Raw genomic sequence first — 20,899 nt, 5'->3', positions numbered from 1 at the left:
ATGATTCTGAAAGTCATTTTAGTATGTAAACAAAGCAAATTTGATTCCCTTTATTTCCTCATACACACGCATGCATATAATATATACACATATGCACACGTGTTAACTTATGCAGTAATGCAAAATCAGATGAACCCTGATCAGTCCTGAACAGCAGTAACTTTTAATAAAAGCACAGGAAAGAGCGAAGGCTTCAGAACTGACTGAATCTGATTATTAGAGCTCAGAAATTAGTTTCTACATTCAGCCTGAAAAGTGGCTATTGCATTAGCATAATGAGCGAGCTAGAAACAATTACAGCCTGCTGCATTTAGTTTAACAGAGGCGTCAAACTGGTGCTAATCAGTATTCTGCATTTACACTACCAAACAAACCGGTCAGAGTTGTAGAGGTCTGCATCACTGTAGTCACATTTTGGGGAAAGTGCACATCAGGCTTGATTTAATTCAACTCCATTTTATTTATATATAGCATCAAATCCCAACAAACAGTCGCCTCATAGCACAGATGCAGTCCTATGAATCAGTCCTATGAATGAAGCATTAAATCGTACCTGGAAGTCACACATCCATTCAGTACACATACTTCTGGAATCAGTACCAAGCCAATATAATGAATCCATTTGGAAACCATGTTACCATGTGGACTCTGTTATAATACATTACTAAAGTTTGGGTGAAGTGGTCAATATGAGGTCTAACTCTCTTGTCTTGCTTTCTTTTCAGAGTAACGCCAATGTCCTCCAGCCAAGTGCGCAGCAGCGACGCCTACGTCTTGTTCTACGAGCTGGCTTCCTCCTCGCGGATGTGAAGCGTCATGGAGGACGACAGGCCTCAGCACCACTCTGACTCACAGACAAACACTGGACGGGAGGATAGAGGGATGGCACGTGAGGGTGTTGTTGGAGCCTGGCCTGTTCTGAAACTTTACTTGGACATACATTATATGGCTCTCACACACACACTCACACGAAAATGCACACACACACACACACGTCGCTCTGCAGAGAGAGCTGGATGGGGAACAGGCTGGAAACCACAGGAACCTGATTTTTTTTCCTCTGTACTCCCACATCTTGCTCACTGTGGGTGGAGGTGTGTTTTTGCTTTGTGTGTGTGCGTGTTTGTGTGTGTTTGTGTGTGTGTGAGGTTGACACAGGGCAATAATCCCATCTGACTGAACCAACCAGGTGAATCCGTCTCCATCTCAGAGGTCCCTCTCTATGCACTGCGAACCGAACTCTCGTCTTGACCGCGCCTTCGCTTCTTCTTCTTCTCTTCTTGATCTTCTTGTTTGCCTCAAACCATTAAAACTGACACGATGCAGTCCGTTTTCTTTTTTCACATTTTTCTGCTTTAAAATCATGTCGGGGTTTTTTGTTGTTGTTTTTCGGGGCAGGGGGTTAGCAGAGCCCCATGAGCACCATCACCGCTCTGTGGACTTTGGATGTACTGTGCTTCAGGTCATGGTAACGAGAAGCTTACAGCCCACCGGCCTGCTTGGTTTTCTCTGCGTTCCCTTCCACTGCGCTGCAACACTCCCAGGTCTCTGTTAGCATCTCCTTCACTCTCTTGTTTTTCTCTAAAAGTGGTCGGGGGGGCCGGTGGCACTGTGAGCGTTAAATGTTTCAGAGGAAAACTCAGCCTCTAACTTGTGTTTTATTTAATTTGTTTCTCCCACGTGTGGCTGCTACTGATGTTTTAAAAGTGCTGTGAACAGATGAGTGGACAGTCCTCTGCGGATCTGCTAAGGATTAATAATATAAACAATAATGGTAATTATCCTCATTGTCAGTATGGGGTCTTTTCTTCCTCTCTTGTTTCATGCCATTGAACAACACGGAAAGAATGTTTTAAAGAAAAAAAAAACACTATATCTGTATATTTTTATATCCTGATGCAATATAGAGAATGTACTATTCAATGGTGCTGAAAATGACCCGTAACTGTTTTCAGTTGGTTTATTTACCAGGTTTCAAGAGAGAAAAAAAAGTCATTATTTATGCTTACAGGTGATTACGTGAAGAGTCACACTTTTTAACGGTGGCAGTCGAACACATGAGTATATATATATGAATAAAAGTCAGCGCAACACTGCTTTTACTTTGTGTCTTTGTCTTTTTTGTTTTATACTTGACTCTGCACTGTGGAGCATGCATTCACTTATGCTCCCTGAAACTGATCTAATAATTAAAAGTGGGGATTATCATAGTGTGTATACAAAATATAGAGACTGGTTAGCAAGCTTCCTCTCAATATTGTGAGTCCATTTTATCAGAATGACTCACCTGTTGGTTTGTGGACTACTGTTTGAAGCCTTCAGAGTAGCATTTTGGTAATACTGGTTGTTTTGGGCGGGGGGGATAAATTGGGGATTAACTTGCTTTTGGAGCCAGCCTCAAGTGGCCATTAGAGGAACTGCGTTTTTTTTGCACTTCCTCTGCTTCATTTTTGAGCCCTGCAGGTAAGTACTGTGGTGCTTAGTGCAGTGGTAGGAAAGGAGCACCACAGCAGCTTCACACATCAAGTTATTTGTCTCATGCTGATGAACAGCACTCAGCATGTTTACACAGCTGTATAATCTATTTTTTTATTATCAGAGCCTTCATCAGAGAAAGTGTTTCCCCAGCTATGGCTTTACCCACATTACCCAAGTGTTGATCTTCCTTTTTAAAATTTTTAAAAGTTACTTTATTCTTAAATTGCATTACAATTTATTGATTTTTACTTTTGTTAATACAGTTACAACTATGATTGCATGCCAGTTTTATTATAAATAATCCAGCTAATAAAATACTATTAAAGCTTTCAGTTCTGTTTGTCTGTCTGATTATGCAAAAACCCCATGACTGAAAGGTATCCAGTGTAAAATCTTTGCCAAAAGCAAACGTGCAGATCAACATTTGAGATTTCCATGTCTGATCAGTCAGGGCCCAGGTTACCAATGACTGACTACAGTGCTGTTACCTTACTGTATTACTGTTGGCCAAAGACAAAGTCAGAGGAGAAGGGGAAGGCATGTTAGGAGGCAGTGAAAAGGAAAGGCAGGAGTGTGGAGGTAGGAGAGTAGGAACTATGGCTTGTGAAAGGAGAGAGATGGAGAGAAGGAAAGTAGATATGTGTGCAGAAGACCAGGTGGAAGGGAAGCAAGGCCAGGAGCATTGGAGGTGGATTCAAACTGTTCTATGGTGCAGATGGGAAGAGAAATGGGAGTAATCTTGAAGGAAGAGTATGTGAATAGTGTTGTGGAGGTGAAGAGAGTGTCAGACAGGATCATGAGTTTGAAGCTGAAGATTGAAGGTGTGATGTTGAATGTTGTCAGTGTGTATGCCCCACAAGTTAGATGTCGGAAGAGGAATTCTGGAGTAAGTTGAATGAAGTGGAAAGGAGTGATGACTGGAGCATACGTCAGTGGACATGTAGATGAAGGGTGAGGAGGTGTTAAGTGAGTATGGTGTTAAGGAGAGAACCGCAGAAGCACAGATGATAGTGGTTTTTGCAAAAAGGCTGGAAATGGCTGTGGTGAACACATACTTCAAGAAGAGTGAGGAACAAATGTTGCAGTCTGAAAGAGTCTGTAAGGTGGTGGCAGGGGAGAATGTAGCTAGGCAGCATCAGATGGTAGTCTGTAGGATGGCTTTGGACATCAAACAGTGGACATGAGTGAACGCAGAAGCAAGGATTAAAATGGTGGGATGAAGAAGGAAGAATGCTTCACAGAGTTCAGGGAGGAGTTGAGACAGGCTCTGGGTGGTAGAGAAGAGTTACCAGATGACTGAGAAAGTTCAGCTGTAGTACTGAGGGAAACTGCCAAGAAGATGTTTGATGTGTCCCCTGGACAGAGGAAAGAAGAGGAGACTTGGTGGTGTAATGAGGAAGTACAGGAATGTATTCAAAAGAAGAGGTTAGCAAAGAAAAAATGGGATAGGCAGTGGATGAAGAAAGTAGACAGGAGGACTGAGAGGCTAGACTTACAGCAGAGAGAGGACACTAAGGAAGGAAAAAAGAACTTTGACTAGGCAGGGAGGTCAAGCTGGAAAGGATGTGCAGCGGGTTAGGGTGATTAAGGACAGAAACGGAAATGTACTAAAACATGTAAAAGTGTGTATTAGGATGATGGAAAGAGTACTTTGAGGAGCTGGTGAATGAAGAAAATAAGGGATGGATGGATGGATGAATGAAAGCTAGTAAAAAAGGAAGTATAGAAGATTAGTGAGGAGGAAGTTGAGGGCAGCTATGAAGAGGATGAAGAGTTAAAAAGCTGTTGGTCATGATGAAATACTGGTGGAGTTATGGAGATGTGTAGGAGAGAATGTCGTGGCCTTTTTTTTTTTTACCAGATTATTTAATGCAATCTTGGACAGAGAGAAGATGCCTGAGGAATGAAGAAGGAGTGCACTGATTTTCAAGAACAAGGGTGGCGTGCAGAGCTGTAGTAACTACAGGGGGATAAAGCTGATGAGCCATAGCATGAATATATGGACAGGAAGCTTAAAGTCATGTTAAGAAGAGAGCTGAAAATCAGTGAGCAGCAGTATGGCTTCATGTTGAGAAAGAGCACTACAGATGTGATGTTTGCTTTGAGTGTTGATGGAGAAGTGTAGAGAAGGTCAGAAGGAGCTGCACTGTCTTTGTGGATCTAGAGAAAGTATATGATAGGGTGCCAAGTGAGGAACTGTGGTACTGCATGAGGAATTCAGGAATGGCAGAGAAGTATGTGAGGGTGGTGCAGGATATGTACGAGGACTACGAGACAGAGGTGAGATGTGTGGTGGTGGGATTACATCAGGGATTGGCTCTGAGCCTCTTCTTGTTTGCAGCGGTGATGGACAGGCTGACAGATGAGGTCATGAGAGTATGGAGCATGGGGGAGAGAGCTGGAGAGGTGGAGGTATGCTCTGGAGAGAAGAGGAATGAAAGTCTAGAAGCAAGACAGAATACATGTGTGTGGATGAGTGGGAGAGTGCAGGCAGGGTGGAGAGGGTGGAGATGAGTGTCGGGTGATTTTTGACAGAAGGATAACAGCAAGAGTGGAAGGGACAGTTTACAGGATGGCAGTGAGACCTGCTACAGTATATGTGTGGTTTGGAGGTGCTAAGATTTTCACTGGGAGTGAGCAGGATGGGCAGGATTAGAAATGAGTACATCTGAGGGACAGCTCAGGTTGAGCAGGTTGGAGACAAAGATAGAGAGGCAAGGCTGAGATGGTTTGGACTTGTGCAGAGGAGGTACAATGAATATATTGGACAAAGGATTTTGAAGATGGAGTTACCTGGCAGGAGGAAAAGAGGAAGACCTCAGAGGAGGTTCATGGATGCAGGGAAAGATGACATGGTGTGACAGAGGATGCTAGAGACAGGGTGATGATCTGTGGTGGTGACCCCTAAAGGAACCGGCCAAAAGAAGAATAGCAACAAGAAGTCATGGCTGAATTTAATGAATCTTGGTGCACAGGTGAAGCATGGGCTAAAGAAGAACCCATGAAATTTCAGTGCAGATCCAGATCACTTTCTTTACACTGACTTTGGAGGAGGGCTGTGCTCTCTGCCTGCTTGTCTAGTTGTATTATAAAATATGTACAATATGATTGAGCCTGAAGTAGGTTTAGTAAAGAGAAAACATTTTCTACTTAAAGTACAACTACCACAAAAAGTACAAATCCAGCTGCCAAAGTGTAACAGTAAAATGACAAACATCAGTATGTTTCTGAGTATCCTCCACCTGCCAAGAGTTTAGTTATGAACCTGAACTGTAGTGTGTAGCAAAAATCACACTTTATGACTCATCTCAGCCAGCGCTGTCCTCAGCTTATCGTGCATACAGACACACAACGTTCACTCAGTAATCATTGGGGAAAAGCTAGGCACCATGGCCTACTTCCTGCTGCTCCATTATCCATGTGTGGCCTTAATTTCTCTGCTCTGAGCCTCACTGTGTGATTCTATGCATGAAAAGGTCCAGCAGCTAGGAAAATCCCCCCCCCCCCCCCCCCCCCCCCCCATTTGATACTGGGAGGAGTGGTGTGGTCTGACATCTGAATTCAAAAGAATACGTGTGGAGTCCAGTCCGACGGTCCCTGCGGGCAAACATGAAGTCAGCATGGATTAGGTGATGTGCATGGATGAACTCCCATCATATCATCAGACTGATGTATTGGTGTCACATCACGTGGTGACACATAATCTGCACAACTACAAGTAACATTTCATGTTGCAGAACAATGCTTCAGTGATTTGAAGCTCCTAGTTATCACTTTGCACTCTTTTCTAAGTGGCTCATGGACCGCTGCCCTGAGGTCACAGAAGGAGTGCCCCCCCACTGATGTGGGTGTGCAGTACTTTTCTTCTTCCAAACATAAGATGGCACATTTCTGCAAATATTTCAACTTTTCTGAACAAGTGTTACGGACCTTGCAGGTGGTCCTTTGTGAGCTTGAGATGTGCAAAGATTTTAGAAATTTGTAGAAATATCTGGTGGGCTCCTTTTCACCTCTGTCACTGCACTGCTCTCTGTAGGACGCCCTTATCTACGGAGAGTGACAACAGGCCTGGACTTCAGTTTGTGTTACTGTGGACCACCAAAATCTTTAGAAATGCTTTCATAGCTTCATGCATCTTCAAGTTCTAAGTATCTATGCAACACACTTTCACTCTAACTAGGACACCTGATCGAAGCTGCTTTTGAACTGTCTGCTTGCCTTTTTCAGCATGGACTGTGAATTTAGTTCACGGTCGGGTCAAAATGAAAATGAGTGCCAAAGATGAAGAACTCTTTCCAGGTGACTCCTTGAGAAATTTCACGGCAGCCACAAAGGCCATCAGGAAAGTATCAGGCAGTAACGGACACTCTCCTAATGGATTCTGCTTCATCTTGCCAATTCCAAGTAAGTCAGGCAGGGGATAACAAATCCACCCCTGCTGGTCCAGAACTCTGCCACAGTTTCAGTCCAGGATCCTCTCTGGCTGGAGCTGCCTTGCACTCCTCTGTGAGAAGCAAGCTAACCTTCCTGCTTGCTACCTGTAAATATATGGCAAGATAATTCTATATTATTATATTATATTGATGTTGCAATATACTGGTGTTGCAGTAACAGTTTGAGCTCCTATGTTATATTTGTTTTGTAATTTTTGAAAATTCTTATGGTTATTTTTTAATAAGTGTTTTAATGTAAATGGCTAAAAATCCATAATAATGTTGAAAGAAGCACTTTTTTCTTAGTCTGGATCGTGTCCTTATATTGGTAAGTCAGTGTCTGAATTTTTATTAAAAGGCCATGTTTAATATGAGCATCCACGATTCTAACAGACTATGACAGAAAATAAGGAAAGGCTGAGAAGTTCCTCTTTATTTACGCTTTCTTTAATCAGTTCAGGATTTTGATTATTTGCAAACTCAAAGCAGTCAGTGGGAAACAGTTGGTAAATCAGTGTGTGTGTCAGGCTGCCGACGACACAAGCTGAGCAATCTTCTGCTGCAGCACAGCCTTCATCTCCTGGTTCTCCAAGTTGTCTGAGATGGTAGAGAAGAAGTGACGGGTGTTGTCGCACTCCAGTGGGGTGCAGCTGTCTGGGAAGGCAGCCATGATGGCCTCATAGTGACTGAGGATCTCCAGACTGGAGAGGAACAGAGCCTCACACTGGCCTCCTGGCATCATCACCTGGGAGGAAACATTTTATCACTCAGAATCCAATCCTGACTCAGGAGCAAATATACATTAAGAGAACTTTGTAGCATTCAAATATTTGCTGGCATCTAAAATATGTTGAGCAAAGTGCATCAATAAAGATGAGCAAACATGCTGTTTGGTTAGTAAGAGCTAATTAACCTTTCAGCCAATCAGAATCAGAATGGTGTAAATAATTCCTACCTGGACGTGCTGAACATGGCAGAAGAGCTGGCTGAGAACAAAAAGGACTTCCTGGCTAGGAGCTGTCACCACCTCTTCCTCCATTTGTGGATCTCTTGACTTCAGGGGAGAGTCTCGTGCTTCTTTGAACGTCGTAGGAAGGAAAGTCGGACTTGAGTCTCTGATTGCTGGAGTTGAAGCAGAGGCAGTCAAAGCACCAGATGAAGGAAGAGGCAGCCTGGCTCTTAGTGAATTCATCATGTCCCTCACAGCGTGGGCGTATAACCTGCCCACGTGGGCCCAGCCGTCCGCTGACAGCCAGTCAGAGCAGCTGGACCCGCAGAGCAGCTGCTGGACTCGAAGCAGGAGGACAGACAGGCGGAGCTCACAGGAAAACCTCCTCAGGTCCAGGAGAGGCAGATAGTCCACGTACTCCAGAGAGAAGGGCACGTGGAGGCAGCCGGATGAGATCAACTCCCGCAGGGCTCTCAGCAGTCTGCTCCACTGGGAGACAGAGCACCAGGGCAGGGTCTGAGTCACAGCCACCAGCAGGCCTTTGCTGAACATGTTGACGTGGTCAGGTTTGTGCTGGTCCAGAGTGAGACGGGACAGCATGGTGCTCTGCAGGGAGTCGGATATAGAGCAGCACTCCATCCAGGCCAAAAGACCCGTGCCCTGGCCATACAGAGGCAGGTCCAAACCCAGCCATTCCTACAGAGGAGACACATGTATTAGTGCAAACAGAACAAACCAATCAACTCCAGATAAACCACAAAAATGATAATAGTATCAGATTTTTTTTCTGCTGTCAGGAAGCAGCAACCTCCTGGGCTGAAACAGGCTGGCTCCAAAAGCAAGTCCATCTCCACAGACTTCTATGTTAAAATATCCAATCTCACAATATTAAAAAGCACATTTACAGCCTGGTACAAAAATGGTCTGCAGGTCTATCGACTGAGCAACATATGCTCTCATATGTTGATCTAAAACCTTTATAGACCTGTATATATTAATGGTGCCTTTCAAGACGCACGTTTCCAATTCCATAGGCACTACTTCACCCCCATACCATCAGAGCGGCACGCTTTTGAGCTAAGCACTGACATCAAACCGAATGCTCCTTCTACTCTTTAGTTTGGAGGATACAGTGTCCATGTTTTCCAAGACGAATTTCAAATTTCAGTGTCTTAACAGTTTGTCTCAGTCCATTTTAGATGAACTTTGACCCAGAGAAGACCGCAGTGTTTCGGGATCATGTTCACATACAGTATGGTTTCCTGTACCTGAGCCCATGCAGTGATTTTCATGACAGAATCATGCAGCCTGAAGATCACAGGAATCCAAAACTGATTTTCAGCCCTGTCCTTCGTTCACTCTGGAGATTTCTCCAGGTTCTCTGAATCTTCTGATCATATTATGCTGTAGATGATGAGATATTCAAAATCTTTGCAATTATTTAATCTGTCCACCTTTACTTCTCTAAGGTGCTCTTTTATACCCAGTCATGTTACTGACCTGTTGCCAATTATCCTGATTAGTTGCAAAATCTTTTTTAGCACCACTTTTCCAGTTTTTTCTTGCCCCTTCCCAATGTTTGAGACGTGTTGTTGACCTTTTTTTCCTCATAAAAATTTGTACAGTTTCTCTGTTATGGCTCTAAGAGATTTGCAAATCATTGCATTCTGATTTTATTTACATTTTATAAAGCATCCAAACTTTTTTAGGAACTGGGGTTGCATTTTCACATATGCTTGGATGTTGACACCCGACACTGTCCCTCAGGATTAGACGGGCTTCACACTTGGACCTACCTGTTCAGGTAGATCACACACAGCCAGCAGAGATGCAGGCACCTCAATTTTAAAGTGCTGCCCCCACACCGGCTTCAGCAGCAACCGAACAGTCCAGTCCAGCTCTTCCATCTTGTTGTACAGCCAGAACAAAGCTCTGGACCAGCTGCTGGGGGCTGACGCCACCTCTGCACCCACCACCTGCCCCAGTGTGGTCAGCACTGACGACAGCTGCTCCTTGGTGTCCATGGACCAGATGTGGACAGCGCCCTCAGGTGGCTGCTCCCAACATCTAGAAGAGATCAGACTGATTTATGTTGATTTCAAAGGGCAAATTACAGTAATCACCGCCAAAGGTTTAAGAGTTCAGGAATATGAGGATAGAAAGCTACACTTATGATGCACACCTGAGAGTCTGGTTGTGTAGCTGGGCTAGGGTGTAGAGGAGGGGAAAAGGAGAGCAGTCCAACACCCAGTGAGGAGAGGGGGCTGCTTCGTGCACATCCACAGACAAAGCAGTGTGGAGAAGCTGCAGACTCAGCTGTGCATCATCAGAGCAGAGACCTGGAGAAATAAAGAGGAAGAGTGGTCAGAGCAGACAGGATGAAAAACCCACCAGAACTAAGTTGGCCAAAAACTACTTCTGGCATTCTTAAACTTAAAGGTGTGGCAGCAGGAGCGCTACCTTTATCTGATAGCTGTAGGTTATGGGCTCATTAGCCAAATTTAACTGCTAAAGTGGATCTAACGTGCTAAGAAATGAACTAATGTTGGTGGTGGTCAACATGAACAGCATGTGACGCTCACCTGTAGCTGAGAGGTTAGGCAGGACGAAGGTGTTCACGACTTCCTGAGGTGACAGAAATCTCTCCCCCTTTCCTTCTCTTTCAGCTGCAGTGACCGGCTCCATGAGCAGACCCAGGAACTTGAGGAACTGTTCTTTTTCACTGGCTGACAGTGACTTGGTCCTGATTACGTCCTGTAAACACCTGCAGAGTAAACTGCTACCTCTCACCACGTCGCTTCCTTCTTTTTCCCTCTCTCCATCTTTTCTCCCCCTCTGCTCTTTGAGTCCTGGCAGCTGTTGCAGGATCTTAGCCATTAGAGAGAACGCTCCTTTGTTGAAAACAGCTGAATGGCAGCAGGACCTCAAAGCAGCTTCGGGGTTCTGAAAGGCCACTCTTGCTACTAAAGAGGCCGCTGTGTTCAGGTTGCCCTGCGACGCTCCTGCTGAAGCTCCACCCGCTCCCTGGATGATGCAGTTGAAGGCCATGTTGAGCTCCTGTTCAAACCTGTCGGTTAAAGCGGAGGGCGCAGAGCACCCAAAGAAACCCCTGCTGGATAATCTCAGCATGGCAGCCAACGCTTTGTTCTTGTCTTCTAATGTGAGTGTGGAGAAAATATCCACAATGATTTTCAGCAGTTTGCGGCACTGGCTCACGTTGGTGCTCTCACTGTGGAGTTTACTCGTGAGGGTGGACGAGAGGCTGATGAGCGTACCGTGCTGCCGGAAGGCCGCTTGGTTCTTTTCCAGGCAGTCCAGCCAGTGCTCTGCATACTCTGCCCATGACGTCTCGCTGGCAAACAACACTGCTAAGTTCTCATAGTCTTCAAGGTGGTGGGTGATGATGATGGCAGCGACTTTTGCGCTCATTTCAGGGCTGCTCTCTAGCACAGGGAAGGACGCTGACTTCAGCAAACCTCTGAGTATATCCTTGTCTCCACGGTAGTCATCAGTCCCAACTCCAGATGCTTTTTCTAGAGCTGTCAGGACCCTCTGGATACTCTGTTCTAGCTGGAAGGCAGAATAATTAGGAGTGGAGCCGTCACACTCTGTGGGAATAACACTGTGTTGCCAAAACTGTGCAAGTTCTGTGATCATCTTCAGGGCTTCACTCAGCTTCATCTGGCAGGGCTGAAATTCAGAAGGTGTGTGAGAAGCACGCAAGTCTTTTTGAGCTTCCCGAATAATTTCAGGACTCATTTCCTCCACATTCTTTTCTCTTGATCTGAGGATTTTACACCAGAGGTCCAATTTCTCTTTGACTGTAAGTACAACATCTTTGTCTATTAGGAAAGATGTGTAAAGAGCGTCGAGGGAAATAGATAAGCACTGAAAGCAGAGGTCAGCTGAGGATATGTGATCTTTCATATCTTTAAGAGCATGAAGGAGAATGTGCAGAACATCTGGTGAATTTGGTGTATCTAACTTTAACCTCTTTGCAGCCTGAGGGGACGGACTGGAGGAGAGACGGGCAAACTGGTTAGCAAACATCTTCTCTATGCGCTCTTCTTCTCCCACCTTTTCTTCCGCTCTGCCTTTCCACAGCTCCCACCAAACCTCCAGAAAGAGTCGGATATCATCTTCCCCTGTGGGATGGCTCCTCACATGTTCCACCAACCTTTCCAGCTCCGTACAGATCTGAGCGTGAGGAAGATGCAGGAGAAAACGGGCAAAAACACCTGCAGCTGCTGTTGACTTCACCAGCTCCAGCAGGACAGCATGGCTGACCTCAGGGAGGCTGTTCTGCAGAGAGAAGAAAGGGTTCTCTCTCCATGCCACGTCAGCGTTCTCTTCAGCCTCTCTGCACAACAGCTTCAGCCACACAACACACACAACCTTCTTTTTCCAGCTCTCGGATGCAGGGTTGGGACCACGGCTGACTTCATCCTGTCTGCAGATTTCTCCGAGCGCTTCCAGGACCACGTGTCCCACCCGGCTCCAGTCTGCTTTCTGAATCAAGGACAGGGACGAGGGGGAACACAGCTTATCAGCCATGAGGAAAGCACCCTGAAGAACTGCTGAATCTGAAAGAACAAGAGAAAAGGTGTCAAATTTAAAAATACAAAAACACCATTTTATTTTTTCACAGGAATAAACAGGAATGAAAACCCTGATTAATTCTGAGGCTTTGTGATTTCTACTTTGATTACATGAATAAAAATGGCTATTATCAGCATCATATCATAAGAGATTTGTGACAGAAAATCCTGAACTGAAATGTACGAGAGAATTCAGTAACAGCAAAGGAAGCAGCAGAAATGCAGTTCCACAGGGAAACCAAAGCTAAGTTTGGGTCTGCAAACCTTTAGATGGTTTTTAAATCAGATTTCAATGCTGGTTCTACAAACACCTTCACAATCATTTACTATAGCTGATATTAAGAAATAATTTATTATTGGACTCTACTAGAGCAGCTTTACATGATTCAGGGCAGCCTGAAGGCCGAGCTTGTACCTCATTATTTGAAACTGTGGCCATCTTTAATATGAACATCCACCACTGGACAGAACCAATATGTAGATTCAATTGTTAGCAGCTATTTTTCAGTTCCACACAGTAATGCTCGCACACTTAAAGCAGAGCAGGCAGAGAGCAGCGTTAACTCTTCAACTGGTAAAGCTCTGTTTTGTTAATTATGCCAGAAAATGACCGCTTGCTATTATTTTAGCAACATTAACTGCTGTAGAAACAAACAGACTCGTGTTTTCTGTAAAAGAAAGTTTCCGTTACCTTTGTTCATAGTGTCAAAGCTGCAGAGTCAGAGTGGAGCCGGATTCATGAACTGTACCACAACGCAAACACTTCACAGCACGAGACTGTGATGAAGCGCAGGCAGCAAACGCAGGATCATCTCAAAAACGCTTCCGCGGTTAGTGACAGCGTGCGGAGCCGACCATAGACAAAATTGTGCACTTCCGGTTTAGGGGGCGCGCTTACCGCAGGTCAGAATGGATTGGGCTGTAGACCAGAAATATCAATTTTGTGGGGTAAAACAATTTTCTTCAGTTTATTATTTATTTATAACTTTTTATTAATAGAACTGGATAAAGTAATAGCTATAGTTAAATTTTTAAGAGTTTGAAAATACCTTTCTAAATAACAGACTTCGCACCATCATGGGCCACTTTACAGCATCCGCCATTTTGCTTTCAGGCATGAAGCGAGCAGCCTCAGAAAACCTGTGGCAGCAGCGTCCTGATAGTAGGCACCTTCTACCACCACAACCAGCTTGTACATATATACGTATGAAAGCTTCTGTTCAGGTTTAACTGGGTTCTTAACGTCTAGTTACCGTTTGGAAATGGGTGCCATCAAGGGTGTGTGCTGTCGTAAGGCATTAGCGCGGCAGTAGTAAAAGGACAAAATCAATTTCCTGTTAGAAAAAACTGAGGACGTCGGTGTCGCTTTATTTTATTTTATTTTTTCTAGTATAAATAAATAATTATTTTAGTTTTGAGGACTACATCCGGAGAGCCCTCGGCTGAACTACAGCCTGTAAAACCGTAGACATACGTTTTACGTTTTACATATACGTTTATTAAAACTGTTGACCTATGGAAAAAAAAAAAAAAAGTTTATGTTTATGCTCATGTTTTTAGCCAGTCTCTTTCAGGGTTTTTGTATTACGCGCTTTGACAAAAACTCAAACGTTTCAAAAGTATATAACACCAACTCCTAAAGGATTTCCAGACCAAATTTGAGACGGCTCAGCTCAACCGCCTTGAAACTGTACCTGTAAGTGTAAAACATGACATTTCCTGTTCCCACGAGGTGGTGCTGCAACCATCAGTAAATATTGCCATACTGTTGCATTCAGGCGTGGACCCTTATTACGCGTGAGAGGTTTGAGCCAGATTGGATAATGTATGTGTAAATGACAGCTAATTAAAATTTCATGGCAAATGAAATTCTTTTATTGCAAAGAAGCGTTGTTACAACAAAGAAACAATCAACCAAACACAAATTTCATTACTTTTCGTGCTGAGTGAAGTTAGCGGGTAATGAACACACAGGGAAACCTGCAAATCATGCTGGGAGTAACCGACCTTGAGTGAAGAGGCTGTGACACCTGGGGGTGTGTAAGACGTGATTCACAGTGGAACTACCACACACACACTCACACATGAGGTAGTGTTTGTGTATAATGCGTTTGTTTTGATAGCAACAAAAAGGAGGAGTTATGTGAGGGCTCAGGAGAGCTCTGTCTCCCTCTTTATTCTGTCACTCTCTTTGTGTCTTCTCTTTCTCTCTGTTACTTTGTCTCTTTGTCTTTTGTTGGTCTTTGTCTGCTGCTTATGGCTCTGCAGCTTATATTAGATTTGTTGTGCTGTCCTATTTTGTTGTTTATGAGGCTCTGTTCTAGTCATAGACGCTCAATAAACTCTGCTTCAGCCAACCCTGCTTTCCTTCAGAGTGAGTGCTTCATTTTTTAATTAGATCTAAAAAGCTGAATCTACAAGTGGCTGGCAAGACCAAGTTTATTATTTTGGTTTTAGATTTTTTTTTTTTTGACCCAACATTGATGTATTTTTTTTTTTTTTTTTTTTTAGATTTTTATGGTGCATTTGATTCTGTCAGACATAATTAAGTAAATAGTACTTTATTCATTCATGTAAATGCAAGAAATATGAATGTACCTTGGACTGTGGTTAGACAGCATGCTGGACTGGACGGGCAACACCACTCACCTGTACAGGAAAGGACAGAGCAGGTTGTACTTTCTGCGGTCGTTTAACATCTGCAGGAAACTCCTGGAGATGTTTTATCACACTGTTATAGCGAGTATCCTGTTTTACACCGTGGTGTGCTGGGGGGGGCATCACAACCAGGAAGGACATATCCAGGAGGACAGACAAACTGATCAGGCGGGCCAGCTCTGTGGTCTGCATGAAACTGGACTCTCTGGTGACATGGCAGAGAAGAGGACTATGGACAAACTACTGGACATGATGCATGATGCCAGTCACGCTCTGCACGCTGTCATCAGCCACCAGAGGAGCCTGCTCTCCAAGTGTAGGACTAACAGACTGAGAAACTGCTTTGTCCCTCATGTCATCAGACTGTACAACACCATTTTTTTTAGGGGGGGGGGGGGGGGGGGGGGGGGGCGCAGGAGGACTGGGGCGCAGAGCTAAACGGAATCTTCTGAAAGGGATTAATAAAGTTTATCTACTCTAATCTGGACTATGTTGTTAATAGGGAAGTTTTTTTTAATCCTTAATTGTAGATGTTTTAAAAGCAAACCATACATTGATGGCTGAATGAATTTAAACTCTCTAAACTCTACAGTTTGTAACGTATTTATATTTTATTGCATTATTTTTTACGTCGTTTTGGGCTTCCTAAAAACTCAGCCTTTGTATAAATTATTTTTGTTTGATTAATAATATAAATGTTTGTATTGTTATTGTGCATTAATAAAGTTGTTAAAAAAAAAAACAAAGAGCGCCTTGCGTCGAATTTGCGCACCTGTTCAGTGGGATTCACAGGAAGCGGAGTGGCTCTGCGCTCAGGGCTCCTCACAGCAACCTCAGGACAAAGTCGGTACTGCAAGTGTAACAGTAGTTTAACCTGGATACACAGGCAGTTTTCTGATAACTGACAAAACAATAATTAGGACACCTGTATATCCTGTCCTGGGAAATTAATAGCGTATATTCTGGATATTTCTTCTGTGAGCAGCTCATTATCGTGTTTGGAGCGTCTGCACAGCAAGTTGTTTCTTGTATAGTGAAAGCGAAAGTACCCGAAGAAACTTTGATAGTCTAGCAACGACGGGTTGAGGTCACCAATGAAGAATCATGGGTTTGATCTTGAAGATATTTATTTTCTTGTATCTAAGTGCAGGTACGTTATTGTGAAAATCCTTAAGATTACAGACAGCAGCTTGTGTGTATTAGATCAGCCGCGAGTATAGACACTAAAGATTACTGCGTGAACGTGATCCCTGTGCTTATTATACTTTATGATTGTGTGTATTTGCGTGTCATTCAGGTGTGTGGTGTGTCCATCAGATACAGTGGCTGCCCTGTCAGTTCACTGACGAACATGTGTTTATTAATAATGAAGGGCACACTGAGACTCAGCTCATCCACAGAGAGGCGATGCTGCAGTTTGGTCAGAAAGGAGACGCTCTTGTTAATCCAAACGCCATCACTTTCCTGATTGCCAGTGAGTTACTGCAGCCTACATGAGGAGTAGGCTGGAAAACACACACACACACACACACACACACACACATTAGACTGTGTTTTATTCTCTTTTAGGATCAAAGTTGGATCTGCTGCGGTATGTGGAGGGGGTGGAGGCAGAGCAGCTGAAGTGTGACCTGTACAGGTACAGCACAGAAGGCAGTTATGTCCGCTGGCCTGTCCTCGGGGCTCGGGAGTACAACCACTGGTTCAGCTGCACCCTGAGGCACAGGGGGGGCCTCTTCACCGTCACCAGCTTCCTCAGACACCCCTCTGACGAACCTCCACCAGGACGGCAGGACTACCACAACTGGTCTGCCATCGCTGACAGAGAGCTCCTCCTCACCACAGGTAAATCCAACCGAGATCCAAAAGTGGCCAATGGCATGTCGCTCCCGGACTGTGGCATATCCCGACACTGCACAGGCCAGCCGACCGATGAACCAGTCTGCCGCTGATTCACGCCGGTGCTCCAGGAGCGATCTGCCACTATGGCCAGACGATAGGTTATGTACGGCCTCGCAAAGAGCCGACGCAGAAGTCTAATTCAGCCGTAAGCCTCTGCGCCTTGGAGGATCATTAGATGCAACCTCTTTGTTAAACACTTTGTACACAGGATACAAGGTTATATGAGCTTTTGTGTCATTCTGCACGCACACAAATCTGCATGATGGGGCACTAAAAGATTTTTTTGTTTCACACTGCACTGAAGTGTCAGTCTGGACCCGCTAAAGTGGCCACTGTTCGATCTGCTAGATTTGCAGCAAAAGAATAAATATGCATTATAAGTGTATGTGTTTTGTTGTTGTTTTGTTTTACGATGTATTGTATGATGTTGTAGGGGTTATGAGTAATTGTCAGTATTGCCATACCAACATCAAAATTAATGTATCCCAGTTTGTTTACTGAACCTACTAGAGTAAGAAAGTATGAATATTAGGGGAACAACCTTTGAATGAAGGAAAATAGATAAAAAAAAAAAAAGTTGATAACAAATGATTAACTATTAATTTAAAAATGTAATTAATCATTGAAATAATCAAAACAAATGGGAAATATGGACAAGTTATTCACTTAATCAGTCTCATAAAATATGCCATTGATTTGGAAGTCTGATAATAATAAAATGAATAACTGGAATCAAAGTTAGATGTGAGTAGTCAGTAAGGGTGACACATCTGAAGTTCTGAATGGCAGAGGGAGGCAGCATTCACTCCCCTACAAAATTCATATCAAAATCATATAAACTAGGAGAAATCATGTTTGTGTGAATTCATGTTTGTGCGCATCTCGGGTGCATACTTGAAGGAATGTGTGGCCATTAATGAGAACACGGAGCCTGCATGACAGGAGCTCGGATTTCCGCACCATGTGCAGCAATCTTTGAGCCAATTAAATATAAGAAAGTGTGATCATGTGGAATAGTGGTGCCGAGTTAATGAGGATGCAGGACCCTGTGACTGTAACTAATATCAGCCAGTTGGTGCTAATTAAATGGATGAAGCAAATAAATACATATACATAGATAAGAAGTAAGCAGTCTTTTGTTTAGCTATATACACTATAGGCTGTGCCAGGGTGGCTTGTTACCGTTTGCTGCAGTAGGATTCTGTCAATCAAGTCAGAGCTGTTGGGCCTTGTGGTTAGATCCTGTTCTTGCTGAGTTCCAGGTGCAAGGAAAAGCATGCTTCCAGTGTTGTCCTCGGAGAGTCAGCCCTCTGTATTAGCATGCTCTGTTGCTCCTGGTGAGGGTAGCTGCTGTTGCCAACTTGAAACTTTTAACTTAGTTAGTGGCACATGGACCCAGCTAACCAGGAATCTTCATCTGTAGTTTTATTGGCCTGGAACAAGGGACGCTCAGAGGTGTCACATTACAGATACAGGAAGTGTTTTCACCTCTTAGGGTAAATGTTCAGCCTCCAGTACACAAATGAAGAATTCATCGGTGGCCTTCCTCATGCCCCCCACACTTTTATAGGATATTAGGGGATATGTATTGAGAAGTGTGCTCAACAAGTCACGTCTTCACATGTGTTCCATCTGTTTCATAGTCGCCGTGGTCATCAAAACACAGACTCCAGCAGTGAAAACCCGCCTCAAGTTCCAACAAAAGCTCCACTGCCAGTTTGATGTTGACCACAAGGGGGCAAAGGTCACTGTGGAGTGGCACAGGCAGCGCCGTGGCGAGAGGACCAAGCTCTTCAGCTTCAGCCGCCACACAGGGGAGAAGCAAGGGAGCGGTGTAGGGCTGAATGCCCTTGCAGCCAAAGATGCCTCCTACACCCTCGCCTCCACCATGATGAGCAGTGAAGGGACCTACATTTGTTCAGTGTCAGTGACTCCACTGTTTGCCAGTGTGGATATAAATCTGCAAATTGAAGGTGAGGGAAACAATCAGAGAGGTCATAATAATTGGTCAGCTTTAATCAGCTGTGATGAACAGTGGGCGGTGGACACAGAGAAATGTCCTCCATCTGAAAACTAGCAGTTGTACAGATTCTGTCACCATTAGAAGCATCTGTTGGACAACTCTGCGACTCTTATGTACGTTGAGGGCCTGCAGGTTGGAAAATACTCTTAGTATGAAGGTAAAATTTTGCACGTCTTCTTTAAATATGCTGACTTATTGTGCAGCTGTTCAGCTGATTCAGAGCAGGCTGTGTTGGTCCCATTTTCAGATCTGACTGACTATAAATATTGAAACACTTAAGAGTAAAGATTTTAAAAATGTTACTCCCTCCTTAAATTGATGTCGATTAAATCCATTTGTAATTGTTGCAGTTTTCACATCACTAGGAACTAAAATTGTGTACACGTGTTTTGAAGCACTTTAATTTGTCAGGTTTATGTTTTCTTTTTTCATTTTTAACACTTGCTGTGACTGTTCATGCACAACTTATGTGATACAAGCCACGTGGAGTGGAGATTTTTTTTCTGTACAATTACAAAATAGAGAGACTGTAACCCTGCCTATGTTACCTTAAGTTATAATAAAATGAATTTTTTTTTAATCACTCCTTTCCTCAGAGCCTCCCCAAGTCAGCCTGAGTGTGGGACCCACTCTGTCACTGCAGGAGGGTGAGTTGCAGAAGGTTGTGTGTGAGGCAAACAGCTACTACCCTCGGGATGTGGATATAGTTTGGTATGAGCAGGACCCGGCGGTGTCAGGAACTTCATATCCCAAGCCACTTAAGAACATCATGTATTCCCACCACAAAGAAGGTCAGGACAAGACCTTCTCGTTGTCGGGTTTCTTTTACCTCCAGCCTTCGCTCAATGACTCTGGGAAACAGTATACATGCAGTGTCTCCCATCAGTCCCTGAAAATGCCCATCAAAAAGCTCTTCACCCTGAGTGTTGAAGGTGAGAGGAGGAGTCTCAGTGTAGTACTGTGAGCTACCAGCAAGCAGCAGCAGCAGAGGTTCATGTGTGTTGTCTGTTTTAGAGCCAAGAAGATGGATGCTTTACCTCTGTGTTGGCTTCATTGTGATCTTACTGCTGTATGTGAAGCGGAGCTACATGCACTCAGGTGAGTCATACAAGCCTGCTGCTAAATCACTGATGCAGTACTAGGAAACAAGTATGATCACATGTTTGTTGTTTCACATAAAAACATGTAAATGTATAAAGGTCATTGTAGCATGTGAGGTGTTGATGTTCTAGAGAGTAATTATATTTTTTTCTCCACAGCTTGGAGAAAGTTAGCAGTTTGGATGATGTAAAAAAAACACAGAGGACTGGGATCGGAGTAAGAAGCTGTGGCCCCAAACTGAACAAGCAAAGCAGGCTGGTAAACTGGCCTTTCTCTGGGGTCCCCATGGATCCCAGATAGCAAAATGACTCCGCCCCCGATCCGCCCCGGATGTGCCACTGACTCCGTAACGGACCCGCAAAACCGGTCCGTATCGGAATCCACTTGCACAGCGGGACGGATCAGTAACGGATCAGGATCACGGTTGAGGAACAGATCAGGACCGGATACAAATCGGACCTGTCCACGTTTCAGGTTATCCAAAACGGATCCTTTACGGAGCCGTCTGTGGAAAAACTGATCCGACACGGATCCGTTTTGAATCCGTTCCGATAACAGCTTATTTTGGCCAGAATATTTTCAGGATCCCTTATTAAAAATTGCTGTAGCCATGCTAGCTACAGTTAAAGCTAAAATATCTATTTGGACATGAAGACTGATTTTAGGGAAAATGAAAAATCTTTAACAATTACGGCATCCTTATCTAAAGCCTAATTTTCCATTTGAATAACAAGATGAGCATATGAGTATTACAAAA

General features: G+C 44.0%; 3 protein-coding genes across 9 annotated transcripts in view; 2 read left to right on the top strand and 1 right to left on the bottom strand.

Annotated features, from left to right (window-relative positions):
• usp2a (ubiquitin specific peptidase 2a) overlaps positions 1-2,106 on the top strand; it is a 54,124-nt gene extending 52,018 nt beyond the window's left edge. For 5 of the 7 annotated variants that reach the window (XM_030744650.1, XM_030744649.1, XM_030744651.1 and 2 more), the window contains one exon: positions 726-2,105. In XM_030744650.1, the coding sequence (XP_030600510.1) occupies positions 726-810 (85 nt within the window). In that variant the 3' untranslated portion in view covers positions 811-2,105. Of the gene's footprint in view, positions 1-725 lie in introns of all 7 variants that reach the window. The other 2 variants (XM_030744652.1, XM_030744654.1) reach the window with 1 other exon arrangement.
• A 5,236-nt stretch (positions 2,107-7,342) lies between these two features.
• On the bottom strand, positions 7,343-13,335 carry gemin4 (gem (nuclear organelle) associated protein 4). The gene is made up of 6 exons (XM_030743462.1): positions 13,150-13,335; positions 10,443-12,443; positions 10,043-10,199; positions 9,657-9,927; positions 7,867-8,556; positions 7,343-7,656 (listed from the first exon to the last, which is right to left on the bottom strand). The coding sequence occupies exons 1-6, from the start codon at positions 13,157-13,159 to the stop codon at positions 7,435-7,437; spliced, it is 3,351 nt and encodes a 1,116-aa protein (XP_030599322.1). The 5' UTR covers positions 13,160-13,335; the 3' UTR covers positions 7,343-7,434.
• A 2,608-nt stretch (positions 13,336-15,943) lies between these two features.
• On the top strand, positions 15,944-20,803 carry LOC115790579 (tapasin-related protein-like). The gene is made up of 7 exons (XM_030744403.1): positions 15,944-16,266; positions 16,414-16,590; positions 16,686-16,961; positions 18,662-18,991; positions 19,638-19,973; positions 20,056-20,139; positions 20,301-20,803. The coding sequence occupies exons 1-7, from the start codon at positions 16,221-16,223 to the stop codon at positions 20,330-20,332; spliced, it is 1,281 nt and encodes a 426-aa protein (XP_030600263.1). The 5' UTR covers positions 15,944-16,220; the 3' UTR covers positions 20,333-20,803.
• Positions 20,804-20,899: the final 96 nt, after the last annotated feature.

The sequence above is a fragment of the Archocentrus centrarchus genome, chromosome 13, assembly GCF_007364275.1.
Source record: "Archocentrus centrarchus isolate MPI-CPG fArcCen1 chromosome 13, fArcCen1, whole genome shotgun sequence".
NCBI lineage: Eukaryota > Metazoa > Chordata > Actinopteri > Cichliformes > Cichlidae > Archocentrus > Archocentrus centrarchus.
This window is presented reverse-complemented; position numbering and strand designations above follow the sequence as displayed.

Coding starts and splice junctions, on each gene's coding strand:
- gemin4 (XM_030743462.1), bottom strand. Junction 9,928..10,042: donor CTACACAACCAGACTCTCAG/GTGTGCATCATA, acceptor GATCTCTTCTAG/ATGTTGGGAGCAGCCACCTG. Junction 8,557..9,656: donor TGTGTGATCTACCTGAACAG/GTAGGTCCAAGT, acceptor TCTCCTCTGTAG/GAATGGCTGGGTTTGGACCT.
- LOC115790579 (XM_030744403.1), top strand. CDS start 16,221: ATGGGTTTGATCTTGAAGATATTTATTTTCTTGTATCTAAGTGCAG. Junction 16,591..16,685: donor CATCACTTTCCTGATTGCCA/GTGAGTTACTGC, acceptor ATTCTCTTTTAG/GATCAAAGTTGGATCTGCTG. Junction 19,974..20,055: donor CTTCACCCTGAGTGTTGAAG/GTGAGAGGAGGA, acceptor TGTCTGTTTTAG/AGCCAAGAAGATGGATGCTT.